Below are 27,670 nucleotides of genomic sequence, written 5' to 3'. Positions count from 1 at the left end.
GGCATGAGGGAAAAATAAAAAAATAAAAAGAGAGAAAATGATACAAAGAGAAATTAAAGTTATTAAAAATTGATTAAAATGTGGATGACAACTCAACTTGAATATCAAGCTTATTTATATGCCATGATTTTAAATCATTTAGAACAAACTTAATATTAATCCTACCCAAACAACTGATTTGACACCTCTGTTGTTTCAAACATCTTTAATGTGCTCGTAAGTAATACAACTATGCAAGTACAAAGAATATAATAGCAAAAATATCTAATGACATATGATACTTTCATGGTCTATAAATTAGACTAATTTTCAATTAACAAGTGGTAATGCTAAAAATAATATGTTAAAGGCTTTATTCTTCAACATGTTTTTTTTCCTTTCTACAAAGTTAGGAGATCGATTAGTTATATGTTTAGATCTTACTTTTCCCTTCCATACAGCTTCACCATGTGAAGTTTCCTTTGCAACATAGTAGTGTAGCCTGTGGAAGTGTGTATGTAGTGTATATGATAGAGATAAGGAATTACGTGTAAAGCGCTCTATCAGGCTCGAAAGTGAAAGCACAAAAAGTTGTTTGGTTGACAAAATTATACATTGTACATCTTAAAAAGTTTCGCTTTCTACAAAATGGAAAGATTCGCTAATTTGAACCCCTTTTAAGTAAGTGGAACTTTTTGTGAAAAATTGGACCTATTATTCAAATAAACAACTTGTAGGAATTGCTTTTCCTTTCAAACAATTTAAAACCCACATCATAAACATATGAAAATTAAAAGAATTAAACTCACAGCTAAAAGACCTTACCTCAGTTGATGTGTACCCAAATAAATTAAAGTTCAAATGATAATCCATTCATATATTAAACTCCTCAGCATAACATAACACACCACAAAAGGTTCAAATACATAGCCTTGTTGAGCTTCTTACTAACGATAATGCTCAACTTAAATTACCACAACATAGCTAAAAACGACACTGGAATTACAGGGCGGTTTTATATGATCATGTAGTTTAATCCTGCTTTCCCAGAAGAGCAAGGAGGAACTTCTCGTAATCCCCACGAGTCTCCTTAGCCACGGCATGCTCCAGGGTCACGCTGTTTCGCTTGTAGAACAGCTCCTTGATCTCCCCCAAGTCCCTCTCAGCTCTTGTTACAATCACCCTTGTAAGAGCATCCTCATCAGTTCCACGCTTCTTAATTGCCTCGGTCACAAGCTATACGCAAACACGGAATAAATTAACATCATAACAAGTAAAACCAAAACAAAATGTTTCTAACATAAAGTGCACTTGCATATAGAGCAAGAAGAGAAATTACCCTCTCTAGGTACTTGAGAGGGGACTTGATGCATCGGATAGCAGTCTGAAGCGCTGCTACGAAATCCTTGTCTTGATCAGAAGCCAGACTCTACACAATCAAAAGAAAATTTGAGCCCGTAAGTTGCTGTCATAAGTAGCACAAATGTAATTTTCAATCCAATTTTTGCTTGAAATATTTGTCAGTTGCTTATTTACCTTAGTGATTGGAGTGCTGTAAACGTCTCTGTACCGGTAAAAGGTAGCAGTGAGATGAACCTTGCTCCTGGTGGTAATGATCCTTATGATCTCGTCATGATTATAATTTTTATCTTTGATACACTTGTGAAGGATTTCAGCCTCGGCCTCCACCAGCTTTGGCTCTGAAGCCTCACTCTCGTACCTGTGAACACTAACCAGCAGAAGCAGCAGCTGCAACAATATCGAAAATTGTAATGTTATGATGATATCCAATGACAATCTAAAAACGAATTAATTTAATAATGGCAATGATCAAGGATGTGATCAGAAGACTTGCCTTGCGCATATCACCAGAAAAGTGAGATGCAACATCTTCCTCCAAGCTGTGCTTGTAACGAGTTTGATAGGCCCGCTTGAATGCCAAGAGCTCCTCCGCAGATGGAATGCATGCGAGCTCTACGATCACTCGGTAGTCTGATTTCTTGAGAGCAACATTGGCTAGAACAGCCTCCCGGTCCATGGGATCCAACATCCATCGGTACACAGCTCTCTAAATATCACAGTTTGAACCATGTACAAATTAGTGAAAGCTATACTTTATAGGACTAAAACAAAACTTCAAGTCCAAAAGGTTTTTTTTGGTCCGATTGAGCCAAATAACATTACACGTGATAACTACAAATGGAGAAGGGGGATTCGAACCTATAATGTATCATAAACAAGCCCTTAGTAACAAATTTACAACCCAAAATAATCCACAATTTTGATTAAAAACTAGATACTGGATTAATTTTAAAACTGACTCATATCCGATTAGATGAACCCAAATTTATCCGACCTCAAACCAAACTTGCCAGGCTAATTAAATGCTTCACAAAAGTTTTTTGTTTTAGCATCCTAAAAATCACTACCACTAAACTTAATTGTTATTGGTCGCTTTTTAAATTATTTTTTTTATTTTTCATCTTTTTTAAAAAAATCAATTATTGAAAAAAAAAATCAGAAATATCCAGGAAAAAAAAATAATTTTTACAAAAGAAATTTTTTAAAAAATTTGACAAACAAAAAAAAATAAAAAATCGACCAATTAGATGTGGTGATAGTCATTCTACTGTGGAAATTTCAATCACAAAAACCCAGATGAGATTCAGAGATTTCAGACGTTGTCTATTTTATACATACAGGATTCCTATCAATCTCAATAAACATGACCCACCAAACGATTATAAATATCTTAGCAAAATTTATGACATAAACATATAAATCTGGGACAGAATGACTAATTAATTTGTCCAAAACATCAGTAAAAACAAGAAAAAAAAAATCGTGAAAAAAAAATAATAATAAATTTCTTAGATGATACGGTGTAGAACGAAAAAAAAATGTAATTTATTAAATTCACCTCAAAATCCCCAGAAAGCTCCTTCTCAAAACGCCTGATAAGATTTTCATTGTACTGCTGCTCATAAGCCTCCTTGATCATCCTCCTCTGTGCTGCATTCCTGTGACCAATGACTTCGATGATACCCTTCTCATTAGTTCCCCACCCTGCAATTACAATCAAAATTGTCACATTCAACTCGCCGGGAATTAATAGTCACGTATACTATTTGCCGTTTTAGCCATATCTAGACCCGGAAAATTTAAATCACATTTTAAAAAACATGAGTATAAATTTGTGAAAATTAATGATTTGCATGCAAAAAATTAATCAATCTAACAAAGAAAATTAATGTTGATGATGATTATTACCATGGCATGCTTTTTTGAGAGCCTCGGCATCAGCAATAGGATCAGCATGGTCAGGGGCAATGAGGGTGGCCATTTTTTGTGATTTTTTTTCCCCTTTCTTTCACTATTTTTTTTAGATGGAATGAAAGATGTTTCAAAATCAAATTCTATTCTATTACCCTGAATACCTGCCCTCTATTTATACTACAATATGAACAGTTCTTAACAATTAAGGATAATTATGTATATTGTTTAAATTAGTACTCCATGGGTCCCACTGCCCACAGAAAGTAGAGTAATAACCTATTCACATTTACTCTATAATTAATTTCAATTCAATTCAGTTGAGCTCCAATCAATTTAATTCAATTCAGCTTTTAATTTCCTTCTCTCATAAAATATTCAGTTTAGTTCAGTTCAGTTCAGCTCAATTTAGCTCCAATTAGTTCAGTTCAGCTTATTTCAATAAATGTGAACAGATCCTAAGTTTTGCGTGAGATCATCTCACACTAATTTATTAACTTTAACTATCAATAAAAATTGGTCAAATGGGTCAAGTAATTGAGATGAGAAGATTAAAAGTATTAGATTAGTAGTTAATGATAGAATCATATGTGATCAATGTAATAAATGTTTTGATTAATGCTTAAGATTTTCATTTTTAGTTTTTTAATAATAGAGAGTCTAATGTAATTCATCTGTACTCAATTATTCATGACAATAAGTGAAATATATCATATAATATCAATAAAATTCATATATTAGGAAATGAATCAGTCTTCTTAGTTGTTAATTTAGCTTTTTGAAAAAGGAATTTTCTTATACCCACTAATAAAATCATAAAACAACATAAAAAAATACATATTATATGTACGAGTATTACGAAATTTTAATAAAACCGTATTATCAATATAAGACCACCTTTAGCTGAACTAGTTGGACCAAACATTAGCGTATTACTCGTGACTTTTATATCATGGCTAGTGGCTACTACTTGGAAATATTTGGTCACACATTAAATTAAGGGTCTGTCACATTTACTTAATTTCAATTCAATTCAGCTCTAATCAGTTCAGTTCAGCTCCAATCAGTTTAGTTGAGTTCAGCTCCTAATTTCTCTATCTCATAAAATATTTATTTCAGTTCAGTTTAGTTCAGCTCAGTTCAGTTCAGCTCATTAAATATGAACAGGCCCTGATACTTTTTTTATTATTATTTTGAATGATTTGATTATGTATACAAGTATACAACTTAAGTTCAGTGAGGTGCATCACTTGAAAAAAAAAAAATATAGGCTATTAAATGAGTTAGTTCAACACTTCAAACTTTTAGGTAAATTATTACCAAAAAAAATAATAGTTCATATATGTACCAATTTACGTATAAAAAGATATTACTTGTATAACCCTTTGATGTAAAGACTCAACTAACTTCATTTGGCAATGAATACAAGTAAATCTAATACTCCAAAATATGGTGTAATTGTTCGTTTAAAATCATTTGGCAATTTTAATATGGATTATTTTTTAAAATCATATATTTCATAAAAATAAATAAATAAATAAACTAGTTCCTTCAAATAAATAAATAAACTAGTTAAATTTATTCAGAAAAAATCAACATAATTTTGAAAATTAAAAACAAAAATTGGAAACAAACAAGTCCATCAGATTTAAATTTTTTTTTTGGTCAAATTATGTAGTCGTATACAGCAAAACCATGCGTAACTCCCTCCACAATAGTACAAACTACAAACATAGGGTCTGTTCTCATTGACTGAACTCAGCTGAACTGAACTGAGCTGAACTGAACTGAGTTGAGCTGAACTGAACTGAACTGAAATGAATATTTTATAAGAGAAGGAAATTAGGAGCTGAAATGAAATGAACTAAACTGAGCTGAACTGAAGTGAAATGAACTAAATTTCAACGTATGAGAACAGATCCATATTCTGTATTCCATACTTCTTCATAATCTTTGAACCAATCTAACTTAAAAAAAAATGAATAAATATTGGTTACAAATTAAAAAATTGAGTTTCGATACTACTTAGAAGAATTATCAGGTCCAATTTTGAACGGGTTGGGTAGGTCACTGGCCACAAAATTTGCTGAGATATTGAGTGCCATTTGGCAATTATATAGAGGAGGGTTACAGAAAAATTGGACATACATGGTACGTTATCAACTTTTATACTTGCTCCAAAACTATACGTAGTATTAAAAGGTGTTTTTTTATGAAGTTTAAACGATTAGGTTGAGGTGATACAGTAGTGGTATCGCTCTAATATTTAAGAATCAAATTTTATGGAACTTATTTGAGAAAATTTTCCTTTTCCTTTTCTCCTCTCCCCCTCTTAATGAACCTCCTTCTGACCTTCTTTTTACTATTAAAAAATTCTAAACAAAAAAGTTTAAATGACGGGTGATATTTTTCTTTAATTTTTTGTCAGCCTATCAATTATTATAATTAATAAAATAAGAATAAAATTATTGTCAATATAATTTTAGTGACAAAATAATATTTAAAATTAAAAGTAAAAACTTTTTTTTATCACTATTACTACTCCATACAATACTTCGTCTAACATTATTGTTTAGTGTTTTACAAAACATAACAATAAGAAATGAAAATAAATCCTTACAGCTATAAACTTTAAGAGATTTAAAACATTGCATGTAGATTATCATAGATTCATTTTTTTCCTTATTCCAATTCATTGTACGTAGAATTATATCAAGAAATTATTATATTACCTCCGTTTTATTTATTTACAACGATTAGATATTTTGCCTTTGTACTTTATGTCAAATCATTGCAAATAATATAAAACGGAGGTATTATATCATGTATGTCATCAAACTTTCCTCAATAATTATAAATTTAATTACTAAAAGTAAGAATGAGCTACTTCATCCAAAATAATCACTATTTATATTTATAAAATGAATATAATTAGATCTCACATACAAATAAATTACATCTGGACTAAAAATAAAATAAAAAAAAAAACGCATTCAAATAATGTAAGATTCAAAATAGGAAAATGATAAACATAGCCCTTAGGGCTAATGTATAAGAAGCTCACGAAGGAAAAATTGAGGAAAGATTAACATTAATTACATCGATATGTGCGTGATTTTATCATGAATTTTCAACTTAATTCCATTTTCGAAAGTATATTTAATGCTTATATATATCCTTAAAAGCTCTAAATATCATTACCTTCAAAATATATCAATTTAAAAAGCACACTTCATATTAGTAATTCAGTAGTAGTACACTTAATTGCTCTATATAGTACTACGTACTAATAGTAGTGGTACTAAATTTCCTGATGACAAAGGTAAAGTTTAGCTGCAGAATCAACGTGAGTTGTTCGTGCATTAGGTGTAGGTCATTGTCTTTAAGCAAAATATAGACAAATTGGGAGTCATTATTTATTTTATGACATAAATTGGAATCAAATTTTAAAATAAAGTAAGTTAGTAACAGACACAAAAGATTACTCATTTTCCACGAAAATTGTTGTGTCCTATTTGGCTATTTGTACTTTTTTTTTTTTATCTAGCAATTTTCTATGTTTTGGAACATGTAGCTTTCATTGTTATGCCCTTTTTTCTAACTTGGCATCCATGCATTAGACATTCATACTTTGGACTTAAAGAGTGCGAAATTACACACTTTTTAATAGTTTTAACTAGGATCTGCCGACCTCTATATTTGTTTCGATTTTTGTATAATCGCAAGTTTGCAAAACATCATCATTTTGACATATGTTTAAAGGAAAAGAATAAAGAGCAAAAAAAAACTAAAATAATTATAGTTCAATTAGTTTTGTTACGCTTTCTTTAAGGAAGAAATTAAAGGAGAAAATTTTATTGATGATTTTGTTATACGAAGTACAAAGTAGCTTCCAATTAGATATTCTCTACATTACATGAATATTGACTCATTACAATTTTATGGGTCAATCAATCAATCAAAGCTTTAATCTCATTAGTAGGATCGGTTACATAAACTAAATTTGATTATTCCATGTAGTCATCGACAAAGATCATTCTCCTCCACCCCTTACGATCCAAAGCCTCATCCTCATGCAAATCCAAAACTCTATATCCTTTATAATTCTTCCAACCAAGTCATTTTTGGTCTCCTTCTCCCTCGTTTAACCCCTCCATGGTCCCACCCTTCCACTATTTGTACCGGTGCACCCTTGGGTCTCCGTCTTACATGCCACGCAGACGATTTTCCCTTAGTTTGTCTGCAATGCATGTCACCCCTACCTTCTTACGAAAAACCTCCTTTTTAATTGTATCTCTTAGGGCCTGTTCTCTCTTCAGTTTAATTTCAATTTAGTTTAGCTCCAATCAGTTCGATTCAATTCAGTTTAGTTCCTAATTTCCTTCTCTCATAAACAATTCATTTCAATTTAGTTCAGTTCAGCTCTCCAATCAGTTCAATTCAGTTTAGCTCAGTTTAGTAAATCAGAATAGACCCTTAGAGTGTTCTTGCACATCCACCTTAACATTCACATTTCCGTAACCTCCATCTTTTTAATGTGCTTTTTTTTAGAAGCCCAACATTCGTTACCATAGAGCAACACTAATCTTATGGTAGTCCTAGAATTTTCGCTTCAACATAAGGGAATGCTTCGGTCACATAACACTCCCATGACCGCTCTCTACTTAAGCCACCCCGACTTAATCCTGTGAACTACGCCTTGATCATCAATGTCACCATTTTTTTGGATGATTGATCCAAGATATATAAAGCATTCACTCATAGACTTATGGTCAAGTCATTTTCATCCAAACTCATCACCTCATTGCTTGTCCCTCTCTGAGTACCAAAGTCGCATACCAAATATTTAGTCTGCTCCGACATAGCTTAAACCCTCAAGATTCCAATCTTTTCCTCCATTGCTCCAACTTGGCATTAACCCTATCTCTAGTTTCATCCACCAAAACGAAATCATCCGCAAACAACATACACCGTGGGACTTCATCTTGAATTGGTTTAATCACTTCATCTAGAAGCATTGCAAAAAGGAAATGGCTTATTGCAGTTGAAAGGAAATGGAGCAATTTTAACAAATGAAAACATGAAATGAGTACATAGATATAAAAGTAGCTTATATATTGATTGTAACACCAAAGGGATACAATTTATAAGTGAAGTCTTATTGTGCTTTTGTTATGATAATTTAATTAATTCGATCTCTCATAGATATTGATATAGAAAAATTTTCGCATAAAGAATTGATTTTTCTTATATACATAATTGAAATACTTTGGATACCTTAAAGTGGGAATTGAAATTACTTTCTATATAAAATTAAATGGTCACAAGCCACGAGCCTATGCAATAAAACCCTCTCTCCCTCCTGGCCTCCTCTTGCTTGAGTAGCTATTTAGTCTGCAAATTCAAAGTCCCCTCCAATGTTGTACACCCTGAATTACTCCCTAATGAAATTTTTACTGTACTTTTAAAGAAAATTACACTATATATCCGTAGCTATGGCTTGTAGTGTGTGGCACAAGTTGATTAAGAGTCAGAATCCATCGTACATAATAGCTGACAAGTTTAGATGGTCTTTTAAATCTAATAAACTGAAGTAAAATATAATAAATTAAATCAAATAACATAATTTATCCATTGTTAAGTCTTGTATCATGAATAAATAATGGGCCGATATTAAGCCCTAATCTCTACTCTTAGGTTGTATAAATATATTGTACATACCGTAATAGGATACACAGAAAACCATTCACTCTAATCATCTTCTCTAATTTGACATGGTATCGGAGCCACTAATCCTCTAAACCCTAAATCTCTATTTTCTTCTTCTCTACCAATCTATAAATCACTAAATTTTTTTACAATCTCTAATATTCTCTCTGCTACTCGGCTATGGGGGATAACAAAATTGATTCTGCTTTTCCTTTCTACCTTGGGTCCGGTGATCAACCAAGCAATTTGATCACCCATGTGATTTTGAAAGGGGATATTTTTTTTCCATGGTCTAGGGCTATTACCTTATCATTGAAATCTCGCCGAAAATTTGGGTTCGTTGATGGCAACATTACCAAACCGACCGAGAAGGAAAAATTACTAGATTGGGAGACGATTAACTCCATGTTGTTATCTTGGATATTAAGGGATATTGAGCCGAAAATTTAAACTTCAATCCCCTACTTTGACGAAGCCAAACAGTTGCGGGAATACCATGAGAAACGCTATTGTGAAGCGAGTGGTCCTCGTTTGCAGCGTGATGTGTCTATTTTATATATTATTTTACCCCCGTCCCTTGGTCATAATTAGTAGTGTTTTTGGCTCTTTAGAGCCACTTTTATTACTAATTGGTGTTTTCGTAGATTTGGTTGACTTTTGCAGGGATTTACACTTTTGGAGTATTTTCCCGAAATATTTTGGAGCAATCACGAGCATTGGAGAAGCACGACCAGAGTTTATAGCCCAGGGCCGGTTAGAGCCATCGAACCGATGATTAAGGGCCCGGTATAGGTGATACCGGGGCATTTGGACCGAGTATTCAAGACCCAAAGAGGAAACCCAGATTGGCCCGAAGAATTGGAGCCCAATCGAAGTCCAAATAGTGGCCCAAATGAGCCGCCCGGCCAAAGAGGCTGGCGCCCAGAGGCGCGCCCGGCCGGGCGGGAGAAGCTTAGTCTGGCGCCGGTGACGCGCCCGATCGGGCGGTGCCTCGCCCGATCGGGCGCGTGTATTTTTAGGAGACGATTAGCGTCGTTTTAATTTGCTTTAGTTTAGGATTTTTGTACGGAGTATAAATACTTCTCCGTAATACAATTTTAGTACCTTCTTTTCTTAGACTTTCTCTCTCTACTTAGTTTTCTCTCTCTTAATCTCTCTCTAAACCTTTGTTCTTAACTCTTTCATTAATTCAGATTTATTTTGGTAACGATTTCTCTTCCCTTAATCTTAGTTATTTATTCTATTCCTTTAATCATGTCTTATTTTATTGCTTTGATTAGTTTAGTTTTTAATATGTGTGAGTAGTTTAATTTCTAGGGTTTATGGGGATCTAATAAATAATATGAAGGGGTAAATTATTGTTGTTGATTATTAGTGCTAGATTAATTTCCTATTGATTGATTTAATGCTCTGTGACTAGATTAGGCCAATCTTTTATGCATGAGTTTGGCAATATTGATTCAAGAATCGAGAGATGTAGGTCTAGTTTCAATAGGCAAGTTAATTTATAAATGGTTAAGTCAAGATTCGAGAGATGAGATTTAATACCGGTAAATTAATTGTGTGATTGTAATACGTAGCGAGAGCCCTTTACAATCTGGTTAATTGATGCATTGATGATTGACTATTATTGATTGTTGGTATTGCATGATAATTTCTTATTGGATTGTTTTACTGTTTTACAATTGCGGCTTGTAAAAGTATAGCAATATTAAATTGATGAATCGAGCAGATGTTAATTTGATATTAAAGGCTATTTTCAATAAGAACTTAGATCTAGTAAATTGTGAGAGCCTGTTAGATCTATGTTGATTAATAAATTGCGAGAGCCTGTTAATCATGTTATCTATGCCTTGTCAATGATTGATTACCCTGTTTTACCCTGGAGTATTATTTATTGGTGAACCTATGCCCTAAATCCTTTTATATATTGTCATCTCCCCACTCTAATTCTTTGTAGTTTAGTTTCTCATTCAACTTTAAACATTGGTTACTTAAATAGTTTAGATTATAATAGTAAATTAGGAGTAAAAAGACTAGTTTCCCTGTGGAGATCGACCCTACTTCCCTATCTACCTTAGTTAGTGATTTAGGTAATTATTTTTGATTAGGGGATACGACTTTACCTTGTCACAGCGATTAAGGGCCACAATCACTAATTGCAAACAAACTCCTTCTATGACTGTCGAAGACTACTATTCCCAATTGATGGGTTATTTTGATGATCTTTTGCAACTTAAGCCTCTTCATGGTTGTGAGTGTGGTTCTTGCTCGTGTAATATGGCTGAAAAATATGCAAAGGACAAGGAAGAGGAAATTTTGCATCAATTCTTGGTTTGCATCGATGACGGAAAATATTCCATGGTTCGAACTAATCTCCTTTCCCAGCAGCCTCCCGCGACAATCGAACGTGCATATCAAGCTCTCCATCAAGAGGAGTGCTTAAGGAGTATTGCTCAAGCCCACACACCTGCAGTAAAGGAGGATGCTTTTATGTGTTTGTTCTTCATTCCTTTGGGCCGAAGACAATTTCAGTTGCCTTCTCGTGTTGATAAGTCGAAGCTTTTTTGTACTCACTTCAATCGTCTTGGGCATGATAATGCGGGCTGCTTTATTCTCCATGGCTACCCCGAGTGGTGGGTGGAAAAATATGGTAAAAGGGTTGTTCTTCCTCGGTTCAACAAGGTGTTTCGACCTCTATACCAAGAAACAAAGCCCCTACTGCTACGCCCTCTGCCGCTACTGGATTTAATTCGAGCAAACCCTCGATGCGTGCCAATGTCGTGGGTTGCTATACTTGTGCCTCCTTTCCTCTTTTGCAAGACACTCTTTTCGCATTATCTGAATTTAAATCCGAACATGTTTGTCTTTTATTGAATATGGTTAATAATTGTAGGGAATATTTTCAAGCATTAACCCATAGCTTGAACCCCACTGTGATCATACACTAAAGTACGGTGGCGTCCAAAAGGGAAGAAGATAGAGTAAAAGAGTCGCCAACAAGTTTTAGGAACTTGTAAACCGTTCACAGGGTGAAGGTTACACCCCTTAACGATCCAAGAGATCGTCAACTCCATAAGGTCTTGAACCAAATAAGGGTTCGGGGATGAAGGTACAAATCCAACCTAAAAGAGATTGAACCTGCCCTAATAATAGGCCTCTACTTTATTCTGATCGTATTCATGTGCGCTTCTTGACTAACATACAATCAATAGAATTAACCCTTAACCTGTTTATCTATGTTGGTTGAATATTAATGCACAAATAAACTATTATTGGCGATCACTTGAATTATAATCAAATTAACCCTAAACAAGATTATTAATTATCTTATTAAGCGTGATTACAAGTACAAATTCCCTTTAAACATGCATAAAAGGCGTGATCAAGCAATAAATATAATCAAGCAACATAATAATAATTATAATTAACAATTATCATAACCATAACAATCATAATTAAAAATAATCATCATAACAATAATTATAACAATTATAATCATAAATCATAAAAATAATCATAATCACGTTAAAGCATAAAAATTATAAATTATAATTAATCATAATAATGATCAAAGCAATAATCATAATAACATATTAATCATAATAATAATCATGTTAAAGCATAGCAAGATCCTAGGCATGATACTAACAAGATTAATAACAAACCCTAATATGTCACTAAGCAATAAAAATCAAATCTTTAACCCTAACATGATACTAACAATCATAAATATTAGGAAGAACATAGGAAGCATCGTAATAATCATATTTGATATTAAATTTACCCTAGACATGATACTAGGAATCATAATAACAATCTAAACATGACTTCTATATCATAACATCAATAAAAACCATTAAAATACTTACTTTGATGCCTCGTACCTCTTTCTAATAACAAAATACACACGTTAGTAACTTCAAGGAAAATAATAATCAAAACAATTAAATTAAATAATTGAAATAGAGATTTGGGATCGAACCCTCAGAAATTAAACCTTTCACGTCTAGGGCGAATGCAACTTCGAATATGGCTAGGTGTTTCTAAATCTAATGAATGCGGAATTTTGTATGTAAAAAGCTAGTTTAGAAAAAGAGAGAAAAAGAAAATAAAGAATTTCTTGACGAGAGTTGGTGAATGATTATAGAAGAGAATGAGAGAGAATTGATAATTGTGAATGAAAACTGGTTGTAGGTGAATGTTGATGAAAACTAGTTATCGAAAACGGAGTTTTTAATACGTTATTTATAGAGTAAATCAGCCAAAAAGATAAATTATTAAAACAGATTCTGGTGCACGAAAAATTGAACCAGCGCCAACGCTGGCTGTTGGCGCCAGGCGCCAACACTAGCGCCAGGCGCCAACACTAGCGCCAGGCGCTACAGCTGGCGTTTGGCGCTGATTCAGAAAATCACGCATTTTCTTAAAATCAGATAAAAATTGCCGTACAGGAGGATAAAATCGTATTTTTCCTCAAAAATGCTCTTTGATTTTAATTAAAACTCTGAAAAGTCAACAAAAGTCAATTTATCAATGCTAATTGAATTAGGAATGAAAAGAACCTTCTAGAAGAACCTAGAAGACTAAAACCATTCCTAATTGCATTAGGAATGATAAATCTATATTAGGCCCTCCCCTAGATCATTGGGCCGCATATAAGGCTCAAACCGGGCCAGTTTAGTAAATTGGTCATAACTTCCTCAATATTCATCGGAATTGGGCTTATAATATATCGTTGGAAAGCTCTTGTCAAGCCCCATCCAACTACACTACTATTGGACCCATATCATGGACCAACCAAACTGGCTTGACTGTTTTCTTAAAATAAGTTTTCAAAAACAGAGAAAAGAGAAAAGAAATTAAAACTATCTGCAACACTAAACTTTCCACACTTTCACTTCATTCGATTATGATTCGACGCAAAAGGTACTCATCACTGGGTTTGGTTTTGGGGAGACACAAATGGGTGTCTACAATAATCAAAAGGAAAAAAAATGAGTGGTGAGTATTTTTCTTTCTTTTAGATGTCGACATAGGTGCATCTCACCACGTTACAACAGATGAATCATGTTAGACGGATGTGACGATCATATCTCTGTCCCATTTTTCTTCCTGAAGGTGCACATACTATGGCTACGAAGGAGGGAGAGAGTGCATTTAACAGACAACATTATCTGGATCATATTCTATTTGTTCTGAAATTAAATTGCAATTTAATTTTGGTCTTTAAAATAATTGATGATTCACATTGTTTTACCTGATTCACTGGCTCTTTGTGTGCTATATAGGACCAATGCTCAAGGGAGCCTGATTGGAGGCGGTGAACAGATAGATGGACTATACTATTTTCAGTGACTTCCCAAAGTATGTGCGGTGACGGATCAGGAAGTGTCTACATTTGAGCTCTGGCATCGTTGTATGGGGCATGCGTCGGATAGAATTGTCAAGTTAGTTCCTGCTCCAAACACAACGCCACTAACCTACACCACCACCAAACACCACTCCACCAGCCTCTAACCCACGCCACCAGCCCCTAACCCAAATCGCCACCAACCCCTAACCCAGAGCCCTAAACACCACGCCACTAACCCACACCACTACCAACTCATGTAACCCTAACCCCGATACGGCGTACGCCACTAGCCCCAACCCTAATACGCCATGCCACCACCACAATTCACTGAACCCACAAACAAACCTAGATCCAACCAATCAAACCCACAACCAAATCGTAAAAAAAAAAAATAATAATAAATATATCGAACAAATACCTTAAAAATTAACAATGACTTTGAATTTCACTTCAAATATTGCTATAAAGGCCAAATTCAACCATAAAAACTCTAGATATAGAGTTTTTATAGCTAAATTTGGCCTTATAAACCTCTAAGTTGTTTTCCGGCGACGAGTATGAGGAGCGTCGACCTTAAAAACTCATACTCAACTTCTCATCAGCGATCATCTCTTCATAAAAAAAAAATCAAATTCTAGAGAAGAAGAAAAGAGGAGAGACAAAGAGGAGAGACAGAAGAGAGAGAGAGAGAAGTAACCACCAACTTAGAAGAAGAAAAGAGGAGAGAGAGGAGAGAGAGAAGAGAAGAGAAGAAAATATTTTTTTTATAAATATTGTAGCTAACTGCACGGTGTGGCCAGCCACATATGAAACTTTGTCAAATTAAATTTGATTTATTTACGACCTTATTTTGGAAAAACACAATAATCTTTTGGAAAACTATAGTAAATGAAATTAAAGGTGGGTCAAAAACATAAATTCAATTCTACCAAATTTTAATTCCAATTTTCCAAATTAAAAGATGACAAAGAGTGGGATTAACACATGCAAAACAAAAATAACCCTATTCATAACTAATGACACAACCCCCACCTTATAATTATCCCAAATATAGAAATTCACAACCAATATCAAAAACCCAAAAATCCCATCAACTAATCTCATGAAAATCATATCAAATAACACAACCAAAAGACAATTTAAGTTATTTGAACAAAACCCCAACAACCAAAGTCCTCAAATTTTGAACAAACAAGCGTAGACCTACAAAAATTAGATAAAAAAATCCAGGAGAAAATTTGAAAAAACCTTTGTTAGAACATTTGAAAGACGATCAACATTTGCATGGATAAGAGATGCAAAATTTGATGATTAGAAAAACAAATTACCTCCCAAGCTGCTTCAATGGAGGGGAAAGCTTAGAAAATTCCTTCAATGGAGGATCGAAGAAAACTCGAAAGTGAAATCAACAAACATCAAGTGCTTATGTTGAATTTATAATATGCTTTAATGGAGGGGATAATTTAGAAATTTCTTCAATAGAAGATCGAAGAAGATCACCACTACCCTTGTGGTAGGTGAGAAAGCAGATGGCACAAAGAGAGAAAAAGGATAGATGGAGTGAGAAAGGTCAGTGCAAAGGAGCAAGAACAAGGAAGTAAAGCAATGACATTTTTCGCAATCAGCAACAATAAGAGAGTTATATATATATATATATATATATATATATATATATATATATATATATATATATATATATATGTACACACTTTGGTAGGCGTGCGGAGATGGAGGAGGATCTTGTTTCGTTGGTAGAAGACTCGATAGCTCATGATACTGGTCAAAGTGACTTTGCCTGTAAAAATGGCCTTGCATATTGTAGAAGGGTCCTTACACTCGGGTATACCCTGCCTTTTGTTCTTTCCTTATTGTGTAGTTTATAATGAGTAAGGAGCTATATATATATATACATATATATATATATATATACATACATATATATATATATGCAACTTTTGCTATTTTGTTCGCTACACATTATGTGTAACTTTCCAAAAAATTTCAATTGTAGTAAATTTTTTTTAATAAAATTACTTTAATACCCTTACTTAATGTTTTATTAACTGATTTAGATAAATAAAACAAAACTTATTTAAATCTTAATTTAACTTGATTTATCAAACTATTCTCACCAAAATTAATCTCCTCAACCACTTAAACTGAGAATCTAAACTCACCATCTTAACTCCCATTAAATTGTTCTTAAAATTGAAATGAACCCTAACTCCATGTTCATCATCTTCAACCTCAACCATAAATTTCTCTTTCCTCATCTAAACCAAGTCTCCTCCAACCACCACCTCTGCCCACGCCTTCGCCCCACCACCATTTCCGAGCACCCTATTACTCACCCTCCACCACACCTTCTCATTAACCTACTACTCACCCTCCACCACACCTCCACCACCACTTCCGAGCACCCTATTACTCACCCTCCACCAATGCGTCAAGATTGTTCCAATCCCACTATTGCATATATTTTTGTCCCTTTCTCTTTCTTTTTAGTGAAGTTGTTCAAATTGGATGATTTTTCCATTTTGGGGTAAAAGTGGGTTGTTCTTGGTTGGGTTTTGCATGTTTTTCGGGTGAGAAAGTGTATTTTTCGAGTGGATGAGGTAGGTTTTGAGTGGGTTGGTGGATATTAGGTGTTGGTGTTTTACGAGTAGAGTATCTAGCGGTGGTTAAGTTCTGGTAGAGTAGCGATGGTTGATGTTGGGTAGAGGGTGGTGGGTGGTGGGGTTTCTGTGGGTCAATGGTGAGTTTCGGGTGGTTATAAGGAGGGTTGCGATGGTGCGGGTTGTAGTGGTTGGACGGTCTAACGATTTGTAGCCGTATAAATGATTATTATATAATTCACTTGAATGCATGATAACTTGTTATTTGGTATGATTTTAGGGTACTTTTGAACCTTGTTTTCGTGATTATTCGACATCAAAGTTCATTATTTATCCTATTTTTATATAAATTTTGTATCATCCATGCTTCACGGGTTGTTTGTGTTTTTTGATGTAATGTAGCTATTTTTAGCATTATATATGGACGTGATCAAGAATGAGGGAACAAGGAGAAGGGAAAGCTTGGTTGATAGAGCAATAAAGGAAGAAGGATGAGCGCCTTACAGAGAAATGAAAAGCTTTTAGAAGGATTTTTGCACTAAGGTCAACTTCAACTGACCATAACTTTTGTTCCACTCAACATTTTGAAGTGATTCAAATTGGAGATTAAAGATCATCTCAAGAGATTTCCAATGAGTGGTCACATGCCTTATTCCAATGGGTAACGAAGAAGTTATGACCTTCCGAAAATAAGCTGTTTAGCCAGAAAAGGGTTGCACGTCCGTGCCAATAAGTGGCACGTCCGTGCAAGTCCCTGCACGTCTGTGCCAAATGAATCACGTCCGTGCAAGGTCAGGCAGTAGCTACTGCTCGTATTTTAACAGGTTTGCACGTCCTTGCAACCTCTGGCACGTCCGTGCCGACCTGTAGACGGGTCGTTTCCTCGTGTTCTCCGTCCTTTTACTTGGGGGTTATATAATACCCCTTTGGCTTCATTTGTAAGGGGGAGATCTTCTTACAGTATTTTTAGCTTAGGTTAGGATTTTTAGATAGAGAAACTCTCATTTTCTAGAGAGAGAAAGTGTGAAAAACTTGTTGAAAGCTTGGAATATGAAGAATTGAAGGAAAGAGACTTGAAGATTTGATTATTTCTTGCATTATCAATGAGAATTTCTTACTCTCTCTCTTATTTTATTGCTTTAATTACTTATTTTTTTGTATCTTTTCTAGTTTTATTACTTGTTTATGTTAAATTAGTGTTTGGATTCATGTTCTTAGTAGTTTACTACTTTAGTTTTGCAATTTATAATGATGTGTGAGTAGTTCTTTTACTTGGGATGGTTGAAACCATTGATGAATTCACATATACTTGTTTTCATGTGTTGATTTAGCTAATGTGGGATGTTAATTAGTTAAGTTTAAGTGGTTTCATTGTTAGTTCTTGTAAGTGGCCATTGCTAGAACTATTTATCTAAGTTTTCTCAACGAAGGATTGAGAGGTGAACTTGAGTTAGCTCCCTTATGATTAATTGACTTGAAATGCCATGAGAATAGGAATTTCCAGTCAAGGGAATGTTTATGTCATCGTGATAATGCTTTAACACTTGTTTTATGCTTTGTAACCACGAGAGTAGGTTGTATTCATGACTCAAGTAATCCCTCTAGCTTGAGAGAGTAGTTGGGTGCCTTAGATGACTTTCCCTAATTTATCCCCAAATTGCTATGTTTTGTATGTTAAATTATAGTTTGTGAATGACATAATTGGTGGATACCTTCCCAAGATCCTTTTTATTATTGTTTGTAGTTTTTCATTATAACTCAAAACCCAAAAAGACTTGACTTAGCTTATCACAAATCGATACTTGTTAGTGCTCCCCTTAGTCCTTGTGGGATCGACCCTTACTTGCCCTTTCTACCCATTAGAGAGACCAAGTTAGGTTTTTATCTTTGGTAGGCTCGACGACGGCCTATCAAATTTTGGCGCCGTTGCATTTGAGAATTCAACAACCGTTGCAATCCTAAAGAAATGGAATGCTTACCAACTAACTAATAATAGGGCAAATGCTGAATACTTTTTTTATAAACCCTGACACACAAATAAACCCTAACGGAAAACAAACAACTAAATTAACAAAAACTAAAGACTCCACCATAGGGGGACGGGCACTACTCATTTAAATTTATTAAAACTTAAAAAGCAACGCTATAGAAAAACAAAATTAAAGGGTAAAAAATAGTCTAATTTTCCTCGAAAACTATACTATTTCTGGCCTAAGCGGCCAAAATATTATAACCCTTAGAAGAGAAAAGGAGAGAGGAGAAAGAGAAAGGGAAAAAATAGGCAATGATTTAATGATTCAACCTTTATAAAGTATCTTTGCTATATTATTTTTGGTTAATTAATTAAAAGGTTGACTTATTTAAGCTAATCGAGCAAAAATACTCTATGATCTAATTAGTCAACCTTAATAGAGTATCTTTGCTTGATTAGCTCAAAAAAAGTCAACCTTTTGATTAACAAAAAAATAATTCGACTTTTATATAGTATCTTCTCAAAATGAGTCATGACCTGTAAGATTTTGGGGAAATCAGTGTTAGTGTTAATTATGCCATGTGTCATAATATGATTGGTTCGTTTAAAATTTTAATTAAAATTAGTAAAATTAATCATTTAAAAATAATTTTAAAATACCCTTTCCTTACAACACCAGTCAGCCCCCCTCCTGTCAACCACCGCATATAAGCCCCACCGACCCCAATACCGGCCATAGAAAACTAGCAACCCACCAAGCCCGCCATCCCCCCTACCCACCCATCGTCACTAATTTTTTTCTCTCTCTCTCCCCTCACACCAACCATCTCCATCCTCATAACACCCATCTCTTCCTCTCCTTCCCCACTGCCGACCAACCCCCCTCAGCTCCCCACGGTCTCCTTGCCCCTACTGATCAATCTCCTCCCTCCCTAAATGCCGGCTAAACCCCCCTTGCCTCTATTTCCTTTCCTCATGCACCCGAGTTCTTAACCTCCTTCTCTCCCCTATCTCGACCTAATGAAAATCGACAATTTCCCCTTTTAATGAGCCACCAGAGACTGCCACTACTATGCGCGCGTCGTTGCTGCTTTTCTTGCTCACCATTGTCATCAATGTTGGAGTTTTCCTCACTAGTAATGCAAATTGGAGTTTCACCAAGTGAGTGTACAAAGAGTTAGAGAGGAAAAGGTGGAGAATGCAAGTCTAGGGGAGTGCTCAAATCCGAGCTATAGCTCTCCTACGCACGAGCTACTAGCTCGACCCTGCTTTGACTTGCGGCAGTTCGAGCGAGAGCTCCTTGCAATTGAGCTAAAGCTCTCTACTCGCAAGCCCAGCCGAGTATATGGGCCTTGCGCGAGGCTCAAGCTGCTTGTCTCTTTTCCCTATTACTCCTATAAATACAACGCCTTGGCCATTATTCGAAGTGATGTTAATTTCATTATTGAAATACCCTAAACCTATAAACACAAACCTACCCTTTGAGATCTGAACAGTTCTTGAGTAATTCCACTCTTCGGGTTCGGGTACACGAATTAGGAAAGAGAGTTGCGTTAAACTTAGGGGGCGTGCGTCATCGAGAAACATGTACCAGTGGTGGCGTATTTTGCTTCTAAGGCAGTAAATTATGTTCCACGGCACGACTATGAGTTTGAGATCTTCCATCAATTATTCTCCCTTTTATCTTCTCTTTTTGTCATTGGAATCGACAGGTATTTTACCAACAATTTAGAAGCAAAATATGTACTAATTTCTAATATTGTTGATTCCTGGACTATTCAATTATAAATAGTATGATCAGGATGAGAATTATGATTTGGATGATCAACATAGTTTTGCGGCATTAGTTCGGGTTCGTTGGTTTGACGGCCAAATTTGATGAAATTCAAGAACCTATTGTTTGGGGACTATTTCTTCAACAGATTGTGATTTCTGTCTTCGACAGTTGATCGGATGAATTCTTTGAAGAAAGTTTGAAAACAATTATATTAAATCAATTTATTAACTTCCTTGTGTTCGAGATTAAGAGGGGTCTTGTCCTACATGGAATTGAAAAGAATTCAAGTTCTTTAATTTGAGACTAGCAGCTACTTTATTTAATTCCTAACAAGGGATTTACTAGATAAGTGTCAGGGTGAATCTTGAGGCACCAAGTGATGTTATGCGTGTAAATAGCTGATGTGAGTCAACTGAAAGTCTGCTTGTGACATGGGCCGAGTATGAACGAGTAAGTTTCTTTACGGTTGGAGTCTAGTGCAGTTGACTTGACGAAAACTCGTATAAGTGTTCTACCTCTATTAAGAAGATGCATTGCACGGTCAATCGTGCTTGATATCAGATAAGTTCCTTCTCAAATTTATCTAAGTAATGTCTAACGTTACATAATATGGTGTCTATTATTATGTGCCCGATTCTATATGCATAATTTTATTATTATGAACTATTGCAGTGTAATGTGGGGATGAGATGAGTTAGATTATGAGACTAACTAGTAAGTTAGTTGTACTCTTGTTGATGAGTGGTTTTGAGGAGGATATTTCCGTAGGAGACTTTATCTATGGCTTTTTGCTTATTGTTTTACAACTAATTTACCTCTGCTAATGTATGTTTTGTCCAATGATAATTTACTTATGCTCATGGTATTTAATGTGATTTGTCCTAGTAGATTAAGGATGATATGTGTTCTATCTTATGATATTGTTTTTTTTATTGTTATTTCTCCTAATCATGGACAATATTCTGTTGAGCACGGAGTATGTGATAAGCTTATAAGTATCCCTTTTTTGGATTAAAAAGGGATTTAGAATTATTATTTTTAATTCTTGTGATCTTAATTAGCTTTGTTCACGAACTTGTAATGTATTTAATTTGCTAGAGGTGTAGCAATTATTTTTCCTGTTGATGGTCTAGATGAGATCGGGTTTATCTTTGTGCTTGTTAGCAGATGAAAAAGGTATGACTTAGCAAAGCCAGAATGGTCGTGCAAGTTTAAAGTGTAAGTACCCCAAATGAGGTAATGATGGGAATTAACTTTCCATATGTCTTTAAAATTTATTAATATTCTGTGAATGTTTATATTGTGGGGTTGCAGATATGTTTTAGTTATTTATTTGTTTAATAAGTAGTTCACCCAAGAATTTGGATGTTACTCCCTTTTTTTGTTACCTAAGTCATTATTATTTTAATTCATGTGGTATGTGTAATGTGGGGGTTTTCAATAATAAAGAATTAATTTTTGTATATGTTTCACGTAAGCATGAAGGCTTGTGGGACTGTTGGTGACATGTATGCTGAATATCTGTTGTGTTTATCATGTATGACATTGATATGTTGGATCATGTGAAATGTCTCAAGTATATGTTTTCCTGTGACATAACATGCTAGTCTTGCTCGATTATAGAATTTGTTCTTGCTTCCCAAGCTTTTTTCTGGCCAGTAAAGTTGATGAGTGCATCATCTAAGGTGTATTTGATTAAAGCTTGAACTAGTTATGTATAATCTTGTTTGACTTTCTTGATCGAAAGTTGTATGTAGATGGTTTGTTGTGTGGTAAACATTCATGTAGTGGTGGATGAAAAAAACCTGAACCATATGAATACACCTTAATTAACTAGGTGTGGAAAAAAAAGAAGCATGTTAATGCGAGTGTGCGCTCCTTTAAGTCTTATATGCTTGACAATAGTATATCTTTCCTTGCTATTATAAATCCATCGGTTGTAAGTATCTTTCAAGGTGAGTTGAAAGGTGGTTGATTGGAAATGGGTTGAAGGTAAGATACTGTGATGTCAGGATTTATTCTGTAAGTTTGGTGCTGACCCACTTTTATGACTCACCTGGTTTGTTCTAAGCTTGTCTGTTTTGCAGTAAGGTTGCTTAAGCTTCCTAGCATGATTGATTGTAAATCAAGGGAGGGTGTGAAATTTAAAACGCATGCATAGGTGACAATTTAGTAGATGAGGTATTTTTGCTCATGATGTTATATCCTTTGTGATATGTATGGTGAGTGGGGGTTAGATTTGAGTACCCTAACTTGTTATGTTAAGTTTTTCTTGGAATGTGTGTTGAACTTCTTGATGCATGAGTGATGTTACTATGGTTCACATTGATAAAGTTCATATGCTAGAGTGATCATAAGTTGTTAACTTCACTTGCATGTTGTTTATTGAGATAAAGATGTATATGTTTCTCAAAGCCAAGAAACAAGTACAAGATAATGAGATAAGCAGAATGGTTCTAGGCAGTAAGCCAATGAACTAATAAAGGTACGCATCAATCTCATTTTTGTGACGTAGAGAAAGTGTTTTGGTAAATTATATTTATCATTCTTAAGCCAAAGTTATTTTTATGATTTGGCCTTGATGTTTGATTCAAATGTGCTAATGTTTTGCAATCTAAATGATGAACAAACTATTCTTGACGTAAAGTGGTTTTTTTTGTGAACTACATTGTTCATTCTGTTGTCAAGAGAGGATTACTCAATTATTGTTTGAGTTTCGAGTAGTACAGAGATGAAGGTTAAAGTGAGAAAGTTTCTCAAGTACCTGTCCAGTAAGTTATAAGAGACAATGATTGAATGAACAACGATGATTAGTTGAACCTCTTCAGTGTATGATTTTTACATGATGAAGGGCGGTACTCTGTTTCGAGTGAGCTGCAAAACAAATTGTTGTACACTATCCATTATGAAGCAAAGGTTCATAAGATTGGATGACGTGTGTCAAGAAGATGATTGTTGCAAAAATTAATCTCTGGAAGTTTTTCCATTGTGGGGATAAGTTGATCCTCGTGTTCTCTACATTATTTTTCACAAGTCTATGTATGTTGTCAGGAACTATAGATGTAGCGACAGAGTTAGACAGATATTGTGGTGGTGATATTCATGATAGAGTATGTGAAAGCAATAAAGAATCAAGCAGGTCCTTATACGAGGATGAAGCACAGGTAAGTGCTTGATTGTCTAAGGGAATATATTAAAATCCTGTGGGGTATTTTAAATTATTCTAGAGATGAAGTTTTAAATGATGAGTCTACGTTATGAAGTGATTTGGCTTGATAACCCTCTAATTTATATGCTTTGGTAGACTTGTTGCTTGATGTATATAGGTTGAGCTTTAAGTGCTCTATGTCCATAACCCAGGTTGGGTGGTCAATTCACTAGTAGAAAAATACAAAAAGGCACCCCCTAATTGGCACTGGTTCAGTCCAAACCGGTGCCAAAAATAGCCTTAAAACATGTCGTCTAATGAACCAAGACATATGGCACCGGTTCATTTCAAACTGGTGGCAAAAAATAAAGCCCACCGGTTTGAACCGGTGCCTTTTTTTAATAAAAAAAAACCGCCTCTTTATAATCACCCCCAACCCTAATTACATACCAGCCGCTCTCTCTCCTCTTCTCCTCTTTCTCTCTCCTCTCCTCTCCTCATCTCCTCCTCTTTCACGATCTCCTTCTCCCTACTATTTCTCTTTCTATCTCCTTCTCCTTTCTTTCTTTCATTTGAAGGCCACCAACATGCAAAATATGGGGTTTTTTTTTTCGAGTTTGATTTCAATTTCTGGGTTTGTGTTTTTCGATTTAGATTTTTTTTTTCGAGTTTGATTTCAATTTCTGGGTTTGTATTTTTCGATTTAGATTTTTTTTTTCGGTTTTTATTTTTGTTTTTCTGATTTTGATTTTGATTTTTGTTGTCTGATTTTGATTTTTGTTTTTCGATTTTGATTTTCGATTTTTTCTGGGTTTTTGTTTTCTGATTTTGATTTTTGAATTTTGTTTTTCGATTTTGATTTTCGATTTTTTTGGGTTTTTTCGATTTCAATTTTTTTTCGTTTTTGTTTTATTTTAATTGATTTCTGGGTTTTTTATTTGTTCGTTTTTGTTTTTATTTTTTCGATTTCTGGGTTTTTTCAATTTTTTATTTTTATTTTTGTTTTTCGATTTTGATTTTTGTTTTTCTTTTTTTTTTTTTGATTTTTGTGTTTCGATTTTTACTTTTGTTGTCTGATTTTGATTTTTGTTTTTCGATTTTTATTTTTGTTTTTCTTTTTTTTCGATTTTGATTTTTGTGTTTCGATTTTTACTTTTGTTGTCTTATTTTGATTTTTGATTTTTGTTTTTCGATTTTGATTTTTCGATTTTTTCTGGGTTTTTTCGATTTCATTTTTTTTTTGTTTTTGTTTTTATTTTAATTGATTTCTGGGTTTTTTAATTGTTCGATTTTGTTTTTATTTTTATGATTTCTGGGTTTTTTTCATTTTTTTCTGGGATTTTGTTTTTATTTTTTCGATTTCTTGGTGTTTCAATTTTTTTCGATTTTGTTTTGATTTTTTGATTTCTGGGTTTTTTCGATTTTGTTTTTATTTTAATCGATTTTTTTTCCTTTTAATCAATTTTAATTCGATTTTTTTTATTTTCTGGGTTTTTTTATTTTTTTCGCAGCTTATTCATTTTAATCAATTTATTTTTGATGTTTTAATTGGCGCAGGTATACATAATTGAAGAATCAAGAATCAAGAATATGGGGATTTTTAGATTGTGATGTTGTAATATTTTTTTTTATTTATATTGTAGTTTTTTTTATTTATATGTTGTAATTTTTTTTTTGATTTATATGTTGTAATTTTTTTTTATTTATATGTTGTAATTTTTTTTATTGATCTATGCTGTAAAATTTTATTGATATATATATATATATATATATATATATATATATATATATATATATATTAAACAGAATCGTTTATATTGATTGTGATGTTTGATTTATATTTTGTGTTCTTATTTAATTTAGTTTATTTAATTTTTAAGCAAAAAAAGACAAAAAAAAATTAATTTTGTTGGCACTTTTGGCACCGGTTAACCGATGCCAAAGTCATTGAATTAATTTTTTTTGAGATTTTTTGGCACCGGTTAACCGGTGCCAATTCCAACTTTTGCCACTGGTTTGAATCGGTGCCTTTTTAAACCTCTTATTGGCACCCCCCACATTGGCACCGGTTCAAACCGGTGCCTTAAGCCGGGTTTGAACCGGTGCCAATTTCATTTTTTCACGTAGTGATTGAGACAGTTTACATGGACACAACGAAGTGTTTTAATTTGTTGAACATTTGTTCTGAATGGGTCTAGAGCCTTATTTTGGTTGACTCATTGTTGGATTTACACCATTTATGTTTATTGAATCTATAACACTTTTTAGTGGTTTGTTGACCAGGTAGATTCAATAAGGTTGAGCGTGGCTCTTAATGTCATTTGTCCAGTTATTCTTTGAGTAGGGATTGATAATGGTTTTTAAGTGGATTTAAGACTATTAGCCCAGTGGCTCTTAGAGTAGGATTGATAATGACACCGAAGATGGAAGGTTGAGCATTGTTTGCTCTTAATACTACTAGCCCAGTTGCTCGAGAATAGGAAATGATAGTGATCCTTAAATGTATCAGAATCACTAGCCCTGATATTACTCGAGTAGGGAACGATAGTGGTACCGAATGACTGAGGTTGGGAGTATCCCTTAATGCACCTAGCCTAAGAGCTCGTTGAGCAGTGGATTGATAGATGCACCGTTGATTTGATAGGGTTGAACTTTACGTTCTTAATGTTCTTATTCCATTGCATAGAGAGTCTTGGGTTTGCAAGGTGCTTGAATGTGTTTTAAGCCTGCAGAGAAAGACTCGAGATATGTTGGGAATGTGTAAGTAATACACAGACGGAACACCTACGTGAGTACGAGGGGTGGCCTCCTTCAAGGGAAAATTGTGGTGTAGTTTTCTTGAAGTACTCATGAGAGCCCAAGATGTTGGCCAAGACTGGCGGATTTGCTCAAGTTCAAAAGGTGAAGTATGTGATAAATGTTCCTTCCTCGCTCTTGGGAGTTCAAACCTTTGGATACTCATCAAAAGAGTGTCGAATACCTATGTCACTAAGGCATTAGTTCAAACCTTATGGATACTAGTGCTTAAGTACCTAACCTTTCATTTTACTGTTCAGATTTCATGATCTCATGTCCGTTTTACATTAGTGGGGGATTGTTGGAGTTTTCCTCACTAGTAATGCAAATCGGAGTTTCACCAAGTGAGTGTGCAAAGAGTTAGAGAGGGAAAGGTGGAGAATGCAAGTCTAGGGGATTGCTCAAAGCCGAGCTATAGCTCTCATACGCGCGAGCTACTAGCTCGCCTCTGCTTTGACTTGCGGCAGTCCGAGCAAGAGCTCCCTGCGAGTGAGCTATAGCTCTCTACTCACAAGCCCAGCCGAGTATATGGGCCTTGCGTGAGGCTCAAGATGCTTGTCTCTTTTCCATATTACTCCTATAAATACAACTCCTTGGCCATTATTCGAAGTGATGTTAATTTCATTATTGAAATACCCTAAACCCATAAATACAAACCTACCCTTTAAGATCTGAACAGTTCTTGAGTAATTCCACTCTTCGGGTTCGGGTACATGAATTACGAAGGAGAGTTACGTTAAACTTGGGGGGCGTGCGTCATCAGGAAACCTGTACCGGTGGTGACGTATTTCGCTTCTAAGGATTATGTTCCACGGCGCGACTATGAGTTTGAGATCTTCAATCAAGTATTCTCCCTTTCATCTTCTCTTTTTGTCATTGGAATCGACATAAATATTTACTAACAATCAATTACCACCTAAAAAACCCTTATCGAAGAGATAATCGGCAAGAGTGAGTCTTGAAGGCAGTGGTTGTGGGTGGGAGGGGGTTGAAGGTAATTTGTTGGCTGCGGTGGTTGGTTTTGTGGTTCGTAAAGATGGAGAAA

At 34.4% G+C, this 27,670-nt stretch overlaps 1 protein-coding gene across 1 annotated transcript; it reads right to left on the bottom strand.

The window, feature by feature from the left end:
* Positions 1-829: 829 nt before the first annotated feature.
* Positions 830-3,413, bottom strand: LOC110716338 (annexin-like protein RJ4). The gene is made up of 6 exons (XM_021894961.1): positions 3,250-3,413; positions 2,900-3,045; positions 1,835-2,047; positions 1,516-1,728; positions 1,319-1,408; positions 830-1,215 (listed from the first exon to the last, which is right to left on the bottom strand). The coding sequence occupies exons 1-6, from the start codon at positions 3,320-3,322 to the stop codon at positions 1,012-1,014; spliced, it is 939 nt and encodes a 312-aa protein (XP_021750653.1). The 5' UTR covers positions 3,323-3,413; the 3' UTR covers positions 830-1,011.
* Between the last annotated feature and the right edge of the window lie 24,257 nt (positions 3,414-27,670).

This window comes from Chenopodium quinoa, unplaced genomic scaffold (assembly GCF_001683475.1).
Source record: "Chenopodium quinoa cultivar QQ74 unplaced genomic scaffold, ASM168347v1, whole genome shotgun sequence".
Taxonomy (NCBI): Eukaryota; Viridiplantae; Streptophyta; class Magnoliopsida; order Caryophyllales; family Amaranthaceae; genus Chenopodium; species Chenopodium quinoa.
The sequence above is the reverse complement of the archived record's forward strand: the minus strand, read 5'-3'. Positions and strand labels throughout refer to the sequence as shown.